The 23550-nt window shown below is 38.3% G+C and overlaps 1 protein-coding gene across 1 annotated transcript in view; it reads right to left on the bottom strand.

Moving 5' to 3' along the window:
• LOC142106763 (serine/threonine-protein kinase SBK2-like) overlaps window positions 1–23550 on the bottom strand; it is a 243145-nt gene that overhangs the window by 79764 nt on the left and 139831 nt on the right. Inside the window, exon 3 of the mRNA XM_075189769.1 lies at window positions 4696–4898. Coding sequence (XP_075045870.1) covers window positions 4696–4898 — 203 coding nt within the window. The remainder of the gene's footprint in view (window positions 1–4695; window positions 4899–23550) is intronic.

Below are 23550 nucleotides of genomic sequence, written 5' to 3'. Positions count from 1 at the left end.
GGACAAAATAAGCCCCACAAACGATCCTCACTAAACATCCAGTGCAAAACTCTTCCCATTTTTGTTTAGGCACCACCCCTTTTGAAGTCTACTATTTGGGACGGTCCCACCAATATATGGACAACTAGGAAGTATGACTTTAGTAATATATTAAAGTGCACTAATACATTTTGATGCTCTGTAGTTACTTTTCTTCGTTACTTGCACTCAGTGGACAATGCAACATTGTGATGATATTAGGATGTTAAGATAAGAACCCAGAGAGTCCAAGTATATTTGTGTTCAGGGTCACGGAGTCAAAGAAGGATTATGGATACAATAATTTCTTTATTACATAGGATGAACAGTTATATTAACAGAAGAATGATAATAAAACTGAACTGTCCTTAGGTTTAGACAGGCCCAAATTGGTTAGTATAGTTCTTTGGTCAAGCAGCAGATTTAAAAATATCTGCAGAGTTTCCAAAATCTTACCGATGCTGCAAGGTTTTCATCCCTGTGGAAAGTTATATGCTCCGGACAGGCGGTAACCTAGTGGTGTGGTCCTGTGGACCGATCCTTCTAGCCTTCTGTATCTATCCTAACAATGACCTCCCTGCTAAAGGTCTCCTAGCAATACTGTGGCGGTAAGAGACAATACTTACATCCAAGCAGTCTTTGCAATCACTTGGCGGTAACGACAACACTCCCATCCAAGCTGTACTTAAACATCTCCACGGTACACCTTGATATACTGACAATCACGGCAGCTCAGCCAATGTTTGTCTCAATAAAATAAAATAGTATGAAAAGCTCTGAGCTTTGTGCTGATGCAAAATTTAAGCCCTTTGCAGAGAGAAGATAACATTGCTCTCGTCAACAGAGTAGGGAATGCACCTACAAATGCATACTCTCCATGCACTTACAATGATCTCTGTCAGAAAATTGAATCTTAATTTTGTATAGCTTCTGAAACGTTAGAGCTCTGGTTCACCTACTCCATACTTAGCAAGGTATGTCCTCACTCCACCCAACTCTTCCATTTGGCCTGTTCAAATGTCTACTTCACAAACAATGCCATCCTCTTGAATAACCTATGTGCTCTTGTGGAAATCTTGGTACCTTTGCATAAATCAAGGCCCATATAAGGAAGAAAGGTGATCTTGTGTTGCACCTCAGCCATTTTGCACTTCAGAAATCCAGAGTCCTAAAACACATTTTCCAGTTTAATAAATACCAAAAATGTGGTTAGAATTGTTGTCACTTTCATTCAGCTGTGATTAAAATGTGTCTGTTTGCCAAGTGTTATAAATATCTATTCACAGTGTAGCAAATATATCCAATTTTACATTGTAATAAATACTATCAATAGTAATTACAATCATTTCATTTATACCAATTGTGACAGGAACTAAAACTAAACAAAAAAATGTAACTTATAAATAAACAATAATGAAATGTAACTAATTAACTAACAAAGAAACACTATCTTTTAATTTGACATTCACATCACTCACACTAATGAGGTACCAGCATGGCTTAAGAGGTTGTGTAACCTAGTTATATATATTCTTACTGTAGGAAACAACATTTTACCCAGCCTCATATCTATTATCTGCCAAAGTCTTTGTGTTTAGTTAGTTAAAAGTCAGAGACTCAACAATTTTACAATAAATATACTCTGAACTCCTTTGGAAAGATCAGGACAAAGCCTGTGATATTATTAGAGTCCTGGGGGTAAATGTATGAATCTCCGGATTCTTCATCTCCGGCGTGTTCAGCCTCTTCAGCGCTTAAATTTAAAGCGGCGCTGCATTGTAAAGGGAAACTTCCCTTTACAATGCAGCGCAGCTTTAAATTTAAGCGCTGAAGAGGCTGAACACGCCGGAGATGAAGAATCCGGAGATTAATACATTTACTACCTGGGGTTTTAACAGGGGTGCCTTTTCTGAATTAGATTTTGTCATGAATGACTTTCATTTGAAGCAAACAGAAGATGCCATTTTCTATATATATATTTTTAGCTGAAAAGTATCATTCCCACAAAAATATATATTTATATCATCCTGGATTTGACCAGCAGAATAGAGTAGCTGGAATCTCTCTGATGTAGAAGGGTACAACATTTTGTATTTGCAATTTCAAACCAATCCCTTAGCAGAGACACATCACTGGTAAAAGATTTGACAAGAAAGTGAACCCTATAAAGTGTTTTACATAAATGAGTGCTAAGCAACTATTGAAAATATGAAAAGGTCACAGGAACTTGCACTAAATAGTTCAGAATTTTTCCAACCCTTCTTCTTGAAACGGATGACTTAAAGGTAGTTTTGCGTGCAACTACTTCTTAATTTTCATGGGTAGAAAATTAAATATTATTTGGAAGTAAAAAACATTCTTGGGGAAATAAAAAATTTGCTTAGACACCCCTACTTGTGCTTGTATGCCCTCAATCCACCTTTCCAGGCAGACGGGTGCAAGGGCATATTAAATTTGACTCAAAATTCAGCTATATTTTGCTAAGAGGGCTCAATAAAGCCAAATACATTTTTGCAGCACAGAGTTTGATTTATGTCCAACTCTTAGTGAGGCTTGCAATGAGCAGATCTAAATGTGAATTTATGGATGTACAAAATGGTGCCTGATTAACGGAGTCTATTCTTTTTTGGGGAAATCTGTCTGCTTGGATATGCAGAAACATATGACAGACCTCCAGATTTTTCTTTATACAAAACAAAGGGGCATATTTAACAAGCACAGCATTTTAAACATGATTATATTCATTCCTTATCGTAATGATTAGGAATGAAAGATTGTGACTATTTATGAAAATTCTTCTTTTGGAACAGCAGTCACGAAAAACTGCTGTTCCTACAAACACCTATCTCCTATTTCCTCTATGGTCACTATCGCAAAGTGACCTCTTTTGCAATAGTGACCATAGGGGAGAGCAGGTATAATGCAGTGAGGGACCCGAACATCTCTCTACCGCAATGCTCTCCCCATAGGCTTCAATGGCTAACGCCATCGGTCACAAGATCAAAGGTAAAAGATTTTTGGAATGTGTTAAATTGTGTAAAATAGCAGTCCCCATAGAAACCTGCTTTTCATTTGATATCTGCTGTGATGCCCTAGTAATAAATTGACATGATATTCAAATATGCAGCAATTTAAATATAAAAGTAGATTGATAAATAGGCTCCCTTGACTTTGTTGCTTACTTTAGATTTGAATTTGTCCACCCGATGCTTTCTGTAGAAAGTAGTCATTTCCATCTAGGTGTAAGTGAATGATGTCCGATACAAGTTCACACCCATTGCAGCTGATCACTAAGTGAATCACCGTAACTATGCTTCCGTTCTTTAGAATCAGCTTCAGTGTTTGTTGGTGGTTGCCAACTCTAGCTGTCAGGTTACATTTTCTCGTTCATTCAGGGAGATAGTCCTCTTCACTCCAGATCTCCTCGCTCCACTGAGAGATTCAGACACGACAACCGCTGGCATTTGCGCTGTTATTTGGACCATACAGCCGCTCAGTCCATATGGATACAACATTTAGCACATGAGTATCTTTTCATTCATTGAGAGTATCCGTTTGTCAGGTCTGTGATATCCAAGTGGTCAGCTGTTGGCTACACAGTAACTTACCATATCATCACTCAAAACAACATACCAGACCAGCGGTAACATGTCAGCTGTAAGTTTCATTTAATGAAGCGTTTGCTATTTTGTGTGGCTACATAATAACTTGGGTGCTTTATTGGAGGATAAAAATTCCCATGATATTTAACTTATCATTTCTCTGGTACATCAGTGGGATTTTCATATTTAAATCGCTATGATGTGGCCAATGTATATTTAATTTAGGACCATAGCTGACAGTTCATCATTGTGAGCTACAGTGAATGTAGGCTCTATATCGACATTAAATATGGGTCTAGACACGGTGTACTCTAGATATACATAGAATACATATGCAGAATATAAAGTCCCAGGAGAATGCACAGAAAAAAAAGCATACAATTATTCTGACCTGTTAATATAATATATTATATATATAGTAATTAATTAAATGAAATGACTGTATAATTCATATATATATTTTTTTCAAAAAATGTATGTTTGTTTTCCAGTTATTTTCTCCATGAAATACATTAATAAGAATGTTATTAATGTCTCCTGTACATAAAATGCATTTTTACAGTTGCTCTTGAATGCAAACACATGTTCTAGCATGCATACACAACCATCATGACTATCACTTGGCACTTATATAGTCTATGTGCATACTTCCATTCCCCTCCCCATTTTGCCTATGAAAATTGTAGCCTGTGCTCAAAGATGAACAATCGTGTTCTCTGGCATATCGTTTGTTTCTGAGCATGCACAATGCAATTTAGTGCAAAATACGGCAAGTATCTGCATTTACGTTCTTTAATGAAACAGGCTCCTTATATTTATTTAATCAAACTTGTTTCTCTATTTTCTCAATGTGACTCTATTTGTAGGGTGAACCTTATGATTATATACTAGTAAAGATGCTCATATCATTATATCTGCAGTGCCAATACTATTAAATGCTAGCAACAATAACAATAATTAGATTATACCAAAAATCCCATTCTGATTATACAGTATGCTAGCTAAAGACTTCAAACTATACCAAAATATTGTTTTATGTGATTACATTGTTAATAGGAATGTAAAATTATCTTACTCTTGGCGTTATAAGGGAGATAAGATCTTGATGCAGAGCAGCTTCATACAAAAAACCATAGTGTTCTGAAGATTCAAATGCGATTCCAAACATTCCAATAATGTTAGGGTGAATTGACAAGGAAAGAGCCACACAGTATTCATACAGAAAGTTCTGCCGCTTGGTAAAAGTCTTTGGTAGGAGTTTTAAAGCCATTGGTGTTCCTTAAAAACATTATAAGAAATATAATCAGAAATGAACAAATATGAACTTTGTTTTGTATGCAGGCAAAAAAAACCCAGGATAACTAGCACAAGATCCCATTTTGCGCCACTAATACACACAGTAGAATAGTCTCTTACAAGACATTAGTACTGAGTCCTTAATGAACAATTTAATCAATCAAGTTTTATTGAGCCACTACAAACTATAGAAAAACTGTAGCAAGAACATTATTCACAATAGAGTGCATGTTGGCAGATGAGATTACATTTTGTCTTCATCTGTGCATTGTGTTCCTGTCATTTACACTTCACTATAAAGGTTGTGCAGATTTATATTCCTGGGGTATGTTAAAAGAAAACTGGATGAAGAAGTATAACTATTGATGTATTTTGATTTATACTTTTCAATCGGCAATACAATCTGTAAAAGGGTAGCTATTTTGGGTGCTACATACCGTGCTAATTTGAAAGCATGACGGTCCAATAATGTGGCAAATATACTATTAATGCCAATATCGTAATAATTAGACTACCTTCATTATCACACAAGGTTTATTCCAATTTGAACCCAGAAATCTTAGAAAGATAATTCTAATTCAATGTCTTAATAAGATGAGTAGTAGCAGGCTTGATGATCTCACTCAATGCATATCTTGTCATATGTATGCACACTTGGAGCAAGTGTTCCAAGGTTTATACCTCTGTGAGAAATGTGAGCAATTGGTCTCTTTGAAAGCCCAGGTAACTGATCTAAAGCAGACCATTGCAACATTGAGAGACATTGCCAACCTGGAGCAGAGTTTACAGCTCACCGTTGATGCATTAGCTGAGCAGGGTGGAGCAGAGACAGAGGAGGATGCACAGGTAGGCAGCTGGGTAACAATTACTAGGGGTAGCAGAGGGAGGAAGAGGCAGGCCAGTTCTGAGCTAGGCAATCCCAGCAGATTTGCCAGATTGGATGAAGATACTGTGGAAGGCAGTTCAGAATTGGTAGAGTTGGATGACACTGCTTCCTCTAGCAACCAGGGGAATGGTCTCTCCAGCACAGAGGGGACCAAAGTTACTCAGGGACTCAGGCAGATTGTGGTGGTAGGGGATTCAATTATTAGGAAGGTAGATAGGGCAATTTGTTACCGGGACCGTGCATGCCGAACAGTGTGTTGTCTCCCGGGTGCTCGGGCCAGGCATATTGCGGATCGGGTGGACAGATTGTTGGGAGGGGCTGGGAATGACCCAGCGGTTTTGGTGCATGTTGGCACCAATGACCGAGTTAGAGGAAGAAGGGGTGTCCTAAAGAATGATTTCAGGGACATAGGTCGCAAACTTAAGGCAAGGACATCCAAGGTAGTATTTTCGGAAATACTACCTGTGCCACGCGCTAGTCCAGGGAGGCAGCGGGAGATTAGGGAGGTTAATGCGTGGCTAAAAGATTGGTGTAGGAAGGAGGGTTTTGGATTCTTAGAGCACTGGGCTGATTTCTCGGTCAGTTGCCATCTTTATTGTCGTGATGGATTGCACCTGAATGAGGAGGGGGCTGCAGTGCTAGGGGAGAGGATGGTTAGAAGGTTGGAGGAGATTTTAAACTAGGCTCTGGGGGGGAGGGGCAAGCAAGTATTTATGGGATAGACATTGAGAGTAGTAAGGAGGAGTTTAACAAGAGTAAAGGGGGTGGAGAGGGGGGAAAGGGAAGCATAGCCGATAAGGAGCGGCCCTTTTTAAAGCAAAAAGAAATACCTAAGGGAGGCAATAGACTTAAGTGTATGCTTGCAAATGCAAGAAGCCTGACAGGTAAAATGGGGGAGTTAGAACTAGTAGCAATGAATGAGCAGTATGATATTATAGGTATTACTGAGACCTGGTGGGATGATACACATGACTGGGCAGTCAACTTGGAAGGCTATTCTCTCTTCAGGAGGGATAGGGTAAATAAAAGGGGAGGAGGAGTATGTCTTTATATTAAGCCAGAATTAAAACCAAGTATTCAGGAAGTTATATACGAGAACATTGGTGATAATATAGAGGCATTGTGGGTGAAAATATCCAGCGGAGGAAAAAGTTCAGAGAAGTTTCTGTAAGGGATATGCTATAAACCGCCAGATATTAGTACGATTGAGGAAGCCCAACTTCTACAGCATATTGAAAAGGCTACACAACTAGGTCAAATTTTAATTATGGGGGATTTTAATTATCCGGACATTGATTGGAGTACTGAGACCTGCGGTACAGCCAGGGGAAATAGGTTTCTGAGCACGCTAAAAGACCATTACATGTCCCAATTAGTTGAGGAACCAACTAGGAACCGGACTATACTGGACCTAGTAATAACAAACAATGTAGACGTAATATCAAATATTCAAGTAAAGGAGCACTTGGGAAACAGTGATCATAATATGGTCTCATTTGAAATTAGTTTCCAGAAACAACAGTATAAGGGATCAACTAGGACTTTAAGCTTTAAAAAGGCAAATTTTAATATGCTAAAGGAGTCTATAAAGAGCATAGACTGGGACAAAGCCTTGGAAGGAAAAAATATGGAAGAAATGTGGGCTGTCTTTAAAATGTTGTTGGAAACATACACGTATAAGTTCATTCCTATGGGAAATAAATGTAAAAGAATTAAGTCTAAACCAATGTGGCTAAATAAAAAGGTAAGGGAAGAAATGCAAAGGAAGAAGCGTGCATTTAAATTGTTTAAGTCTGAAGGGTCAGAGGAGTCCTTCCATAGGTACAAGGAATGTAATAAAACATGCAAAAAGGAAATTAGATTGGCAAAATTAGAAAATGAAAGGCACGTTGCAAAAGAAAGTAAGACATACCCCAAAAAGTTTTTTAAGTATATAAATGGCAAAAGGATTAAAACAGATAATATAGGACCCCTAAGAAGTGAGATGGGTGAATTGATAAATGATACTAAGGAATAAGCAGAGATATTAAACACGTTCTTTTCTTCAGTATTTACCAGAGAGGAACAAATGGCAGGAGTAATACATAAAAATTGAAATGAAACCATGTCATTAATTAATACTTGGTTGTCAGAGGAAGAAGTCCAAAGGCGACTGAAGAATATTAAGATAAATAAAGCTCCAGGTCCAGATGGCATACACCCAAGGGTCCTTATGGAGTTAAACTCGGAAATAGCTAGACCGCTATTCTTAATTTTTAGAGATTCAATCTCATCAGGCTCAGTACCAAGGGATTGGCGAATAGCAGATGTGGTGCCGTTGTTTAAAAAGGGGACGAGATCACAACCAGAGAATTATAGACCTGTAAGCCTGACATCAATAGTGGGGAAACTACTGGAAGGTATTTTAAGGGATAGTATTCAGGATTACTTGGTACGCCATAAAATTATTAGTGGGAATCAACATGGATTTGTGAGGGATAGGTCATGTCAAACTAATCTAATTAGTTTATACGAGGAAGTTAGTGGGAACTTAGACCAGGGCAGGACAGTAGATGTGGTCTACTTAGATTTTGCAAAGGCCTTTGATACAGTGCCACACAAGAGGTTGGTTTACAAAATAAGGGAACTGGGTCTAGAAATCAAAATTTGTACTTGGATCGAAAACTGGTTAGAGAATAGGGAACAGAGAGTTGTGATAAATGGAACATTTTCTAATTGGTCAAAGGTCTTAAGTGGAGTACCTCAAGGTTCCGTGCTGGGACCACTCCTTTTTAATATATTTATTAATGACCTTGATGATGGTTTAGAGAGTAAAGTTTCTATTTTTGCAGATGACACTAAACTCTGTAAGGTAATAAAATCAGAGCAAGATGTAGCTTCTCTACAGAGGGACTTAAATAAACTGGAGGATTGGGCAGCTAAATGGAATATGAGGTTTAACACAGATAAATGTAAGGTTATGCATTCAGGGATCAAAAACAAGAACGCAATCTATAAATTAAATGGAATTAATTTGGGAGAATCTATAATGGAAAAGGATTTGGGAGTGCTCGTAGACAGTAGACTTAGCAATAGTGCTCAATGTCAAGCAGCAGCTGCAAGGGCAAACAAAGTATTGGCATGCATAAAAAGGGGCATAGATGCAAGGGAAGACAGTGTAATTTTGCCACTGTATAAATCGTTGGTAAGACCTCATCTTCAATATGCAGTACAGTTCTGGGCACCACTCTATAAAAAAGATAATTTGGAACTAGAAAGGGTTCAGAGAAGGGCGACAAAATTGATAAAGGGTATGGAGTCATTAAGTTATGAGCAAAGGTTAGCCAGTTTAGGCATGTTTACTTTAGAAAAGAGGCGTCTAAGGGGAGATATGATTACTATGTACAAATACATTAGGGGTCATGGGAACTTTTTACCCCAAGGACCATGCACAGGACACGTGGTCATCCCCTAAGGTTAGAGGAGAGGAAATTTCACAACCAACAAAGGAAGGGGTTCTTTACAGTAAGGGCAGTCAAGATATGGAATTCATTGCCAGGGAAGGTTTTGATGGCAGATTCAATAGATATGTTTAAGAAAGGGTTAGACAAATTGTTAGCGGAAAGGTGTATCCAGGGATACGACCGTTAATTTAAAATAAAGGATAGTAGTGGATATAGGGTAAAAATTGGATTGCAATATTGAGTCTGGGGGGATTTTCAAAATTGAAACAGATGGGCGGTTGCCTACTCTGGATTAATTTCAAATATAAGTGCAGGATCGCAGGAGATCCAAAATAGGTTGAACTTGATGGACTGGTGTCTTTTTTCAACCTCATCAACTATGTTACTATGTTACTATGTTACTATGTCTGCTCTATTTACTTTGATTACCACAGCTTAATACAGATAAGAATGAATAATATATCCTATCATATCAAGAAAGAATTGCAATTGTCCTATTAAAAATCATATATATTCTTATTAACAATAGATATTTTCAGCTACGGTATTTACACATATAATAACAGTGTAGAACGCATAATACATTTTACATAAAATACAATGCATTGCCTACTTCCGCTATCTTATACATGTGTAAGTGTGTCTCTTATCTATGTTACTAAGCAAACATGATAGTACTATATGTGTATATGTGTGTAATAAGAATGTGAGACTATGACAAAATGGTGGACTGAATGTGTGTGTATGAGATTATGACAAAATGGTGGACAGAGAGTGTGTGTAGAAGACCATGACAATATAACAATATCTCATGCAAATAACTATGTAACAAACATCACATATTCACAATGTTTTTCTATGCGCAAACAGTGTAAACAACACAATGTTTTTCAATCTCACTTGTAGCCTTTTTAATCAACTCAAAGCAGCTCACAAACAGACTAAACACTGAGTCTAAAATTAACCATATTAATCCAACAATCTATGCGCTATCTTTTCCATGCTAGCATGTTACATTTAAAACCATATAATTCCATTACACAACAAACTATGCACTACAACTACACAAATGATGCCATTTAACTTCCATTTTTCTCACATATAAACCTCTAGCATTTATCCACATCACAGCAAACACTTTATTTACCAATAGACCAGTAAAGATGACACCATTCGACAAGATATTTCCTCATGCCAAATTCCACTCACTTTACCTACACTCTCCAATCAACCTTTAATTCAATCTCTCCAGTAACTAAAGACGAAGTCTCTGCACTCATCTTATCATCTCACCCTACAACCTGTTCACCCTATTTTCCTCCCAACTACTCCGCTCCCTCTACTCCACTGCATGTCCACCTCTAACTCACTTCTTCTACCTGTCTCTCTCCACTGGCACATTTCCATCCTCTTTTAAACATGCGCTCATCTCACCTATTCTAAACCATCTCTTGACCCAGCCTCTCTCTCCAACTACCACCCTATTTCTCTCCTCCATTTTGCCTTCAAACTACTTGAGCGATTCATGTACAAATGCCTGTCTCACTTTCTCTCCTGTCATTCTATTCTCGACTTTCTGCAATCAGGCGTCCGCCTCCATCATTCCACTGAAACTGCTCTCAAAAAAGTGACCAATGATCTACTGCAAAATCTAATGGTAATTTCTCCATACTAATTCTCCCAGACCTCTCTGCTGCTTTTGATATGGTTGATCACCCTCTTCTCCTACACACCCATCACTCTATTGGCCTTTATGACACAGTCCTTTCCTGGTTCACTTACTACCTATCGAACCGCTCCTTAAGTATTTCTACCTCTGGCACATCCTCCCTCCACTCCCACTATCTGTTGGGGTCCCACAAGGTTCTGTTTGTGGAGCCGTTGAGGGGTTCAATGGCGATTCTATTATTGTAACACTTTAGTGGTATTACGTTTTTTAGTTTAAGGATGTGTGCGGGGGTTGGGTGTTCTTATATCGAACATATTTTTAAAGAATAAAAGTGTCTAATGTATTCAATGATTATTTACTAAGGGATGGCGTACCTTAGTTATAAGAACACCCAACCCCCGCACACATCCTTAAACTAAAAAACGTAATACCACTAAAGTATTACAATAATAGAATCGCCATTCAATCCCTCATCCCACCCCCCGCCCCTCCCCCACCCCGCTCCCCCTACGCTTCCGGAATCCCATTGAACACAAGGAAAATGAAACAGGTGAAAGACCACCTGCAAAACTTATTCAACTCCTGAAACTCTGAATAACGCTGTACCATCACCCGACCAACTTCCATAAAACGAGGTAAAAGTAGAGGCACAAGAAAAGACACACTCCACAGTGGAACGCACTGTGCGCTCCACCAATCCCGGAAGTCCGGCGGCCACCACACGCATGCGCAATAGGAAACAGCAGGAGAAACTGCTCGGCAGAAGCTACACAGACCGCTCGGCACACGCTATAAGTAACTCTGACAATAGCGGCTACCGACAGATCAGCCAGGATGGCTGACACCCTGTATATCTAACTGCTCTTTTAAGAGCTATCCTAGCAAAAGAAACACCCGCATACCACCCTCACATTATACACACATCTACTGTAATAAGGACACATAGCCCCAAGCCCAGTCAACATAAAGAGCTATACATTATACAAGAGCTATAAACAGCCAAACTAAACATCAGCACCCACAGTTCACATACAACATCATCACTGGAGGCAGTCCCCACCATCACTGCCCTCCTATTTGAGCTATAAACAAAAGCAAACAAGAGCTACAGATACCCCTGCCCACCACTATCACCAGAGCTATATACACAGCCCACATACAGTAGGTACCACTACCACCACCACAATATACACCGCATTAGAGCTTTAAACAGGGCAAAAGAGCTATGGACCCACATTAGCAAATTGAGCTATAATCCACTGCTTACCCAAAGCATCTACGTATATTGCTGGTACCATATCTGTATCTGTGTTCTCTCCACACCCTATCCCGCCCCCTCTTTTTCTTTACCCCAGGTTGCGCCACGGCACAAACAACGAGAAAAACAAAAAATTCGGGAACTGGAACACCCGAAGATTCCGTAACGGCAGCACTAACCCCTAAGATACTCCCATCAAGCGCAGACGTCCAAGGTAAGCTCCCCAAAAAGAGCCCCTGCCAACTATACCGTATAAATTAAAAAAACATATTACATGCGTCATATAATATAACAGCTAGGAAAGCTGAGCTTCCATAAACATATGAAGAGATCTAAAGCATTGTTGCCAACAAGTGAAATGGTCCACATAAGATCAAATAAATGTATAAATGTAAAGTCTGAAGTTGAGCCTTAAAGAGTCAGAATATCCAACTTGTAGAATTTATGTGATATGGATGATCAATGACCAGTGCTACTGAAATGATGACCTTATAATAATTTAAGGATAGAAGAGATATTCATTAAACGCACTGTCCATGGGATTAACCGCAGATGTATCCAAAGGAAGGTTTAGTAAGTAAACAATCATTCAGTGTAATTGAAATCCATGTACCTCCAAGGATTGTAGCTGATCTGTCAGTAAAGCCAGCCGAATATAACGATATGGCACAAGTCCACCCGACAGGAAGCAGAGTATGTAAAGCTCCTTCCCGCACTAGCGGCTCTTGGAAATATAGCAACAAAGTTGTCTCTCTGGTGCGTACCACTTAAAAATCCGGAAGAGGAACAAATAGATAAACAAAGCTTTCACTTATCAGTGATCTCCAATCCAATAGTGAAACTTGGGTCAACTTTATGTGATAATGAAGGTAGTCTATTAAATGGTTATTACGATATTGCCATTAATAGTATATTTGCCACATTATTGGACCTTCATGCTTTCAAATTAGCACGTTATGCAGCACCCAAAATAGCTACCCTTTTACAGATTGTATTGCTGATTGAAAAGTATAAATCAAAATACATCAATAGTTGTACTTCTTCATCCAGTTTTCTTTTAACATACTCCAGGAATATAAATCTGCACAACCTTTATAGTGAAGTGTAAATGACAGGAACACAATGCACAGATGAAGACAAAATTTAATCTCATCTGCCAACATGCACTCTATTGTGAATAATGTTCTTGCTACAGTTTTTCTATAGTTTGTAGTCACTCAATAAAACTTGATTGATTAAATTGTTCATTGAAGACTCTAATGTCTTATACTTTTAATCTCTTTGGTATGTAATAAAACTATAGTTTGGAAACAGTGCTATATTTCTTTATTTTCTCTTGTATTAATTCACAGGTACAGAATCCTGCATTGAGAGCTGCGGTCCAGACTGTTATTGCTGTTTAGTTGCGATTATAATATAATATTACAAATAACTGTAATAGTAATTAACAAGGTGTCCTTATGAATGAGTTGGCTTTTCTTGTAATAGAGGCATCAATAGGTTCACTAGTTTATACTAATAAGCAAATGTGTAAATCTTATGTTAATAGAAAACCTAAATAAAAGAATATCCAAAAAATATATAAATCATACATAACAATCACAAAATGAACTAGTAAAAGTAAAATAAATGAATTAAAAATGAAAATAATAATAATAAACATAAGCACTATGGGCCTGATTCATTAGCGGTCTTATCTGCCGATTTTGTGCGGATAATAGGAAAATCCACTCTATGCATGCCCAGAAGAGGGAGATAAGAAAATCTTAACTTACATAACAGATTTTCCTTCTTAAATTAAGATGAAAATCCTTCTTAACTTCACTTAAAAAAAAAGAGTTGGGAAAAGGCGGTAACGGTCAAAGATCAGGCGGAGATTGTAGTGATTTAAGAAAAATAGGTGTTTACCTCCAGATCCGTTGGATAGATAAGAAGAAGTACTTAGCATTTTTCTTGAATTCATGCTTAACACTTAAGGAAGGTTGGGGTCATGTTTACGTCCAAAAAAGCTATAGCAGCAGCGCTAAATATTAACACTGAACTGTTGAAAAAGCATTGTTTGTTTAAAATACCCCTACTCACAACTAAATATGCACAACATACATCTTAATACACTTTATTCTTAATATTTATTTTTATATATTAATGTCAAAAATTAAAGAATGTACTATTTTTATAAAAACAACCATGGTGGATGCACAGTTGTAATAAATTGCAATCTGAAGTGGTTAATGTGTATTAACTAATAGTTAGCCTATACCTTGTTTGAAATTTTGTACGGCTAATAATACGTTAGTATAAATAAAAGGCATTACAGTTCAATTTGTTTTAACTATGTAAATAAAATGTGAGTACATAAACCATGTGTACTCTTCCATAAGGGACACATAGGAGGAAACCCACATAAACATGGGGAGGATATCTAAACTCCACAGAGATAAGGCCGTGACTCAGGATTCAAATTCATGACTCCACTGTTGGAAGGTGAATTGTCTAACCACTAAGGCAACGTGCAGATGGAAAAAAATATGTACATTATATTGACTAGAACGACAAGCTCAACAATGAAGTGCTAGTGGCAAGCTAAAGTGTTACTGAGAAAAATGAACAATTGACAATTGCACACACCAGCAGCGCTGAATAAGCCACAACACTAAACTGTTATAAAACTAAGGTTTGCTTTAAATAGCCATAATCACAAATAACTATGCACAACATACACTGGTTCATGAACACTTGAAGTTGGTTAGGAGTCTATAGCGGAGTTTACTGGTGTGGCGTTGTATAGTGGACTTGTATTTGTATTGATAGTTATATTTTCTCTTACTCTTATAGACACTTTAAAAGTTTGTATTTGTAAGATATTTTATGTTCCACAATAACAGTACATCTCTATTTTCATATCTAATGTGCATTTTAATGTGTGTGTTGTTTGTACTATAAATTTTGTTTTTTTGTGGGGGGTGTGTTGTGAAGCTTTTCAATCTAATATCTATTAAGATGATTCTTATGTGTTTTGGCACTTCCCCATATTACATGTTTATCAAACAGATCCCCAGCGCTCCTGAAACTGAGGAGGCAGGCCACTTCAGGTTCAAAATTGATTTGTAAGGTAAAATCTTTTTCTAATATGATTTATATCACACTTTTTAAATTCTCTAAGATCCTAAAAATACAATTGTTGTTTGTTGATGAAAGAAAAAGCATTTTTTGACACATATACAAATGCATGCTCCAGACAGTTTTGACTGAAAAAAATGTTTACCGTTGAAATCTGCAAATATTTTCTAATCGGGCTGTAAGGGCTGCCTCTGCCCCTGCTGAGATTATCAGATGTGAGTTTTCTAGCCATAGCACTTATAAAAATAATGTTGAAGCTGGACTGTTGGAGCTTAGCTGAAAAAAAGAGTAAAGGCTTTGATTGATGAACTACCAGGCCTTAGCTGGGAGATGTTTGCCTCACCTGGAAAATATTCAGCAATCAAGCAATCAGCAATCAAATTCTAGTCACTGGAATCAAGGTGGTAGATCTTCTGGCTCCCTATGCCAAAGGAGGAAAAATTGGCTTGTTTGGTGGTGCTGGTGTGGGCAAAACCGTGCTGATTATGGAGCTGATTAATAACGTAGCTAAAGCTTATGGTGGATATTCAGTGTTTGCTGGAGTTGGAGAACGTACCCGTGAAGGAAATGACTTGTACGTGATCTGTCTTAATGATATATCTGATTTACTATGTGAATGTTCTTTTCTGCCCAGGTCAAGTACATCAAATAAGTGTTGTGCCTGTTTATTGATTTTGAGGCACTGATTTGTCATTGTGTTTTAATAGAGATACCTTACATTATCTTTCATTTTGTGGATAAGTGAGAAACAGACACCATTTTAGTGAATAGCTAAATGTGTCTAGTTTATTTCAATAGACCTTATGACCCAGCTGTCAGCTGGAGCACAAAGAAGGTGTGGCCAGGATCATTTCATGGAGGAGGATCAGGACATGAAGGAGTTGCCTTTGTAAGCATGTAAGTATCTATAGTTAATAATGTTAGTCCTTTTAAGTTATTGGGGGACCTGCGTTACAATAAAGGCATCAGAAATTGTTGATTTTCAAGCTGGAAAGAACAGGTGTTTACAAAGTACACACAGTTAAGTAATATTGTATTTCAAAATGGCCTAAGGTTGATCTTTTTTTCTATAATATTTTAAACCGATGAAGAAGACAGCCATTGTGGGTTCCAGCATGACCTGCCTTGCAACACCTCTAACCATTGGAAAAAAACAACATCCGTGTGTTTGCATTTGATGTTTTTTCAGGATCTTTGTAGTGTTAAAAAAAAATAAAAAGTAAATAATTGTTACAGCTAGTGGTTATGGTTACTGGCATGAGCTTTCAGAACAGATGACAGAGGTCTTTGCCTATAGCAGCCGCTTTTCCCCTGGAGCTTGTTGCACTCACAGGTACTTGGATACAAATTATTTTACATACATTTTTTCAATAAAGTCAGCTTTTATATACTTATATATACAATCCTCTGATTTACTTAAGTACACCCATATAAGGTTGCTGTGCACTGGGAATATTATTGTAAGAATACGAATCGCAAGAGAAATATAGGAGGTTGCTCTTGACCCAAGTAGCACACACACTTGACAAGTGGAGACTGCGTTTATATGATACCTATTGCTTAACTCCTTTTTTGTTTGGCCTCCATCTTCTAAAATAAATGATCTTATTGATTATCTCAAGGGATAGCAATTGCAGGGAACCCATATTGTAGGCTTTCTCTAGCGACCCTGGCCTGTGGGTGATGGGGTAATTTTTTTACCCCTTTTATCCATTTTGATACATATACACACACCTAGCTCAACACACAAATTCTGGAACTTACAGTTTTGTTTTTTTCAAGTCAATCTGATAATTAGTGAGAGAACCTCAAATCCAAGTGCCTGGAATATGTGGATGATAACCTGGACACTGGGACACTCCGGTTTTATTCTGGGAAACCTCTAAAGAAATATTAAGAGGCCATATCACTGCAGATCGACCAAAGAAGAAACTAGAATTTCTTGTAAAATAGAACTTATTACACTGTGCCATGCTTACAGGTGTTGGAGTCACATGAAAGACCCTGAGAAACGGGGTCTGATGCAGAGTGAAATTCATGAATTCGCTTTTCACATGCTCATAAAGGTGCCATATGTATATATGCAGGAATGCAGAGTTGCTTTCATCTCGCACTTATCACTCCTTACAGCTGGAGACCCGGAACAGGGAAGGGAAGGGGTGGTCTCATGCAGCTTCATGAGGGCATGTTCATACAAATGCAGCTAATGCAGACCTGCAGATACATCTGTCAGTAGGTGTTTCCTTTGTGGGTGCCTGAGGGATGGTGCATATATCTGTGCTTATAATGATGGTTATAAGCTCAGACCTTTGCAGGGTTTGAAAAATAGAAAAAATAATATATGCACCTCCCAGAAAAAAATGTTTTTCCAGCACCAGCGCTTATTGTCTAGGCTGGTAGCGGCAAAATCTGAAAAAGGGGTGAATGGGGACAGTACAGCATGGGGACCTGTAAAAGACACTACCAGCACTTGACAACACAGTTAATTCTTCCATTATGCTAGCCTCATATGAGGCTAGCTTAGCAGGGCATTCAGATTGTACAATATTTCCCTAGTATGCAAAGATCAAATGACTTTAATGATTTCCTTGTAATGTTATTACAATTTGTGCTGACCAGGAATTATTTTGTCTTTGAAGTAACATTTTTCCTTCAAGTCTGGGGCACTGAGATGGGGACAGCCTGTGCCCCTACGTATGATAATTTGATCTTGGGCTGGTGGAAAAAAGAAATCGTCTTCAGTCAATGTAACGAAAAGTATACTAGCGACATAATTTTGTGGCTACGTTATATAGATGACGTCCTCATGTTATGGGATGGGGAAGACACCCTTTTTCATGAATTTACTGACATTCTGAATGTTAATGAATTGAATCTCAAATTAACATCGGCAATACATGATACTATGATTAATTTCTTGGACCTTACCATCTCAAAAACATTAGAAGGGAAACTTAATATGGATATGTACCGTAAAAAGGCAGTTACTAACAGTTTGTTACATTTTACAAGCTCGCACTATCCCCCGATCATTAGGAGAGTCCATAAAGGGGAGTTAAGAACGAAAAGGAATTGCTCTGATGAACAGGTATATGATCTTTGAGATCTAGCGAGCTTTAAAATAGATTATTAAGCAGAGGCTCAAACAAGCTGAGAGAGCCGTTAATTGTAAGGACAGAGTCTCTTATTTATCCGCCCACCAAAAAGAGACGATTGATTCAAAGACAAGAATGATAGGGACATTTTGTCCGGAGTGGAAAGAGTTAACACAAATTTTCCAAAAACATTAGCATATTTTGCTATTTGATGATGACTTGAAAAAGATATTGGAGGACAGGATATCCATTACTTGGAGACGTTCATGGATTCTCAAAGACAAACTGCTTCATGGTTCATTTACACCAGAAAAAATAATATCATCTAGACCCCTGAGGGAATTTACATTGGAGAGACCAAGCAGAAACTGCAATCCAGGATGAATTTACGCAGACACACAATAGAGAAGACTCTGGACACCCCCGTGGGTAAACACTTCTCTGGACCAGGACACAGTATGACAGATTTAAAAGTCCTAATACTGAAAGGTCTTTTTAAAAATGACAGGGAGAGAAAAATATGGGAATTCAAGCTGATAAGAACATTCCACTCATTGACTAAAGGACTCAATCTAAAACCTGGATTTATGACACACTACATGGATACACTTCAAACCCCGCAGCAAAGTGCAGACCTCTGAACTCGTAAGACTTTTACTCTTCCATACATAAGGAAAACCTCATTTTTATTACTTTAGCTCATCTTAATGATGTATTCCCCCTCCCCGTCGTACAAATTTATTGAAAGTTGTGCCTTTTTTTCAGGTATTCATTTGTAAACTGCCTGATGAAGGGACCTCTTTGCTCTGAAAGCTAGCAAATATAATAATATTTTTTGGGGGTTAGCCAATAAAGGTATCAATCCTAAAATACTTTTGTCTTTTTTGACACAAAAGTATTTAACATTATATTATTCTGGCTAACACAGTACTGCAATAATAAAAAAAAAATATTTTTTGCTACACATTTTGATAATGGAAGATACCCCAATGTACCGAACACAGATGGATCTTAAAAACCTACTGAAGAAACCTGCACAACTGAACAGCAATAGCTGCTGCCTATCTAGGTGCAAAAAAGAGAATTCCCAAAGGCCTCATGATCAGGAATCCAACTCGACACACCTACAATACTCACTTCTCACTAAAACTTTGCTACCGATCATCTGAACAACTGCAAATTCACCTTATTGGACTTTTCTATAACAAGAGGAGAACTATCCAAGGTAAGATTAATTCCCTAAATACCACAACACAGGGACCTGTGTCATATCCAACCAGGAGAGTACTACGTGATTTCTTTTATAAATTACAACATCACCTAATCACCAATAAGGAAAAGAAACTCAACGGACTAAGGATGAAAGCAGGTCTCAATGTGCTAGACAAAATTCACATAACAATTTGGATACATCGTCATCTGTTGTGAACCTCTCACAATATGACCCAAGCACAGTGGAAAAGAGTGTTTTATCCAGAGAACTTAAATTCTGTCCCACAAAACCACTCGACACGGCTCATTTTTGCAGTGATGTGGAAGAATTTTTCCAAAGATTGCGGCTAAAGGAATTCTTTTATGATGAAACACATATCCCATTACAAACGGTCCTCTTTTTATTTCTACTATTTTCTTGTTGCATATCCAACTGGACCCCACAGCCAGGACACAACCAAACTACGGATCACTATATAGACTGTTTCAGAAAAAAGTAAAATCTAAGATTTTGGACAAACACCACAAAGTGACACACAATCTTAAAGTGGAGGAGAGGAATGCTATAAAATCATTAAACGCTAACAATAATATCCTCATTAAACCAGCAGAAAAAGGAGTAGCTGTAGTAATTATGAACACATCAGATTACATTCAGGAAGCATAGACAGACAGCTCTCGGATAAAAAAATACTACACTCTGATTATGGAAGACCCCACCAAACAATACACAGAAGAACTTTTAAAGATCATAAATGGTTTCAACACTTTATCATCCTCTCTACTGAACTTCATACTGGAAAATACCAAAATGGATACCTTCTACATGTTACCCAAAATACATAAAGAAGGCATTCCAGGGAGACCAATAATTTCTGGTATTGGGACCTTAATGGAAAATATTTCTGGCTGGATAGAGAATGTTCTAAACCCCTTGGTGAGACGAACACCCAGCTATATCCAGGATACCACGAACATTCTCTACAAAATTTCAGCCCTGGGTCCACTGCCAGAAGACTCAATACTGGCAACTATGGATATGGAGTCTCTGTGCTCTAACATACACCACAAGGATGGCATAGCCACATGCCAACACTATCTTCAAAGAAACAGAAAGTGCAGAGTGCCGACCTCTGAACACATAGGACTTTTACTCTTTCATTCATAATGAAAACCTCCTTATTATTACTTTAGCTTATCTTAATGATGTATCCCCCACGCCGTTCAAAATTCTTGATGTAACAGCTATTAAATGTTGTGCCTTTTATTCAGTCATTAATTTGTAAACCAGCCTGATGAAGGGGCCGCTGTGCTCTGAAGGCCACTCCTATAATACTTTTGTCTTTTTTGACACAAAAGTATTTAAAATCATATAGATCTAGACCAGTTGGTTTTTTTCAAATGCAGTACATGTAAGGCCTGCCAATACATGGTTCAGACTAAAGAATATGTACATAAATTTTCTAAGATTTGGAAGATTCATTCATTTCTGAATTGCAATTCTCCTAATGTTGTATACTGCTTATAATGTCCTTGTAAATTTATTTATGTTGAAATGACTAGCAGACCATTTAAAAAGCGAATTTTGGAACATGTTGGCAATATCCGAAAGCTATCAGGGACAATGCCAACTTTAAACAACTGACTATGATAGCTAGACACTTCTTGAGACATCATAATAGTGATCCAGGAGTTATTACCATTAGGTCTCTGCTTATGTGTGGCTCAAGGGATTCGGGGATACAATCTTGTAGCCCTATTTTAGTTTATATTGATATAACCCACTTATTTACTATATATATATATATATATATATATATATATATATATATATATATATATCTATCTATCTATATATATATATATATATATATATATATAAAAGTTTAAGACCAACACCATCTGTCCAATAGCGCTGGGATTTCTGTTTGCGTATTTGTAAGGAAGGTCTTTAAGATACAGTTATATATTTTTGATTAACAGCTAAATTGATCTGCTCTATTTCTCTTGTTTTGAGACATTTTGCAACATTGCTATAGGGGCATACTTGCCATGATAGCCTAAAATGGAGCAAAATAGTTGGTTCTCTCTGCAGACTGGTCCCTTATCACTCTAATAAGGGGTTCAACAATCCATGATACAGATTATTTCAAGTCAGATAGTGACTGCCAACACCAATTAAAATCTACAGAGTGATATTGTATGGTTGTTTGTATTCAATAAACTTTAATTAAAGAGATTATTATGTATCTGTACTATAATTAGGACAGTGAGCCAGCATGGTAGTTTTTGTATCTTTTTAGCAGCATTGTGGCTATTTTATCAATAATCCAATATTGTTTTTTTAAATATTTTGTTAAAATGATAATTTATTTACTAATAAAGATTCATTATTTTAATACTGCATTATCTTCCACTTGTTAAAAGAGTGCCCTTTATACACAATTTCTTTCTAGTTGCTATTTCTTGTTCAAAATTTGTGTAGGTGCACCTCCCTTCATGTGGTGCCATGTACAAGTTCATTGTTATGGATTACTCCTCCTCCAATACCTGTCCCTAAGGCCCTGTCACTCACCGGACCGTGAGTGCCTCTTCCCGGACATTTAGGAACCGTGGTCGTCCACCATCCTGAGGGTCTGCGCATGCGCAGCCCTTTTCTATACTTCAGTGTATACCCCTTTAACTTAATTGGCAGATCAGGCAACCTCCCTATATTAAGCACCTGTGGTCACTACCACGTTGCCTGATCTTGGAGTCTCATTCCTCATGAGTCTCTGAAGGTGTTCCTGTATTACTTGTGTATTCAGTGCTGCTGATTCCTGTGGTTTCCAAACCACTTCTACTACTGTGGTTCCATACCACTTCTACCATCAACTTTATCATCATGACTGTTTGCTGATTCCTATCCGCTGCCTCCGTGCACTACAGTCTTCTACACCACTTCAACGTTATTTTATATCAATGTGACTGTTTGCTCATTGCTATCCGCTGCCTCCGTGCACTCCAGCTTTTACCTCACTCACCTGCTTCTCATCAAGTCTGTTTGCTGATTTCTATCCGCTGCCTCTGTGCACTACAGTCTCCTGCTTGCAACTCGCCTGTGTTCAACATCGTGACTGCCAGCTGACTACTATCCGCTGCCTCTGTGCACTACAGTCTCCTGCTTGCAACTCGCCTGTGTTTAACATCGTGACTGCCAGCTGACTACTATCCGCTGCCTCTGTGCACTACAGTCTCCTGCTTGCAACTCGCCTGTGTTCAACATCGTGACTGCCAGCTGATTACTATCCGCTGCCTCCGTGCACTACACTCTCATCTCATCTTTGCTGTGACTTCCTCGAGACTGCCGCTTTTCATTACCATCTGCTACACTTCGTGATCTACAGCTCCGGCCCTGCGCTGCACTCCTGTTTCCCATCGCTGTTGGTTCCTGTGGTTGCTACTGGTTACCTCCGTGTGCCGCTGAGTCCTGCCGCTGTGGTCAGCGCTATCGTCCATCTCCTGCTGATCCACTCTCCACGCCTTCACGTGTTCCACTGGCCTCTACCCTCCTGTCAGCATTGGATTTGTATCTCTTCTACTACCCTCTGCTGGATCATCTCCATTCTCCTGGGTTTCCTATGAGTCCAGTTCCACGTGTTGCTGACTCCTGTGGATTCGTGTCCCTGTCGGTCTACTCACCTGTGCGCTGCACCTGCTAGACCGCTGCTTCTCCTATCCAGGGACTTCCTATCCAGTCGGCCTCCAGCCGCTCAGGTACCGCTGCAATCCCATCTGACTGCTACTGCTGAACCACGGTATGCATACTTCTCATTGACTGTGCTGTGTATTGCATATCTTGCTGGACTGTGTTTGGTTCTCTCTGGAGTCTGCTATCCGCTGAGTCTATTGCCATCATTGACTGTGTTATCATTGTGCTGGACTACTTCAAGAGACTTTCTAGATTGCAGA

The sequence above is a fragment of the Mixophyes fleayi genome, chromosome 11 (genome assembly GCF_038048845.1).
Source record: "Mixophyes fleayi isolate aMixFle1 chromosome 11, aMixFle1.hap1, whole genome shotgun sequence".
NCBI classification, from domain to species: Eukaryota; Metazoa; Chordata; class Amphibia; order Anura; family Limnodynastidae; genus Mixophyes; species Mixophyes fleayi.
The sequence above is the reverse complement of the archived record's forward strand: the minus strand, read 5'-3'. Positions and strand labels throughout refer to the sequence as shown.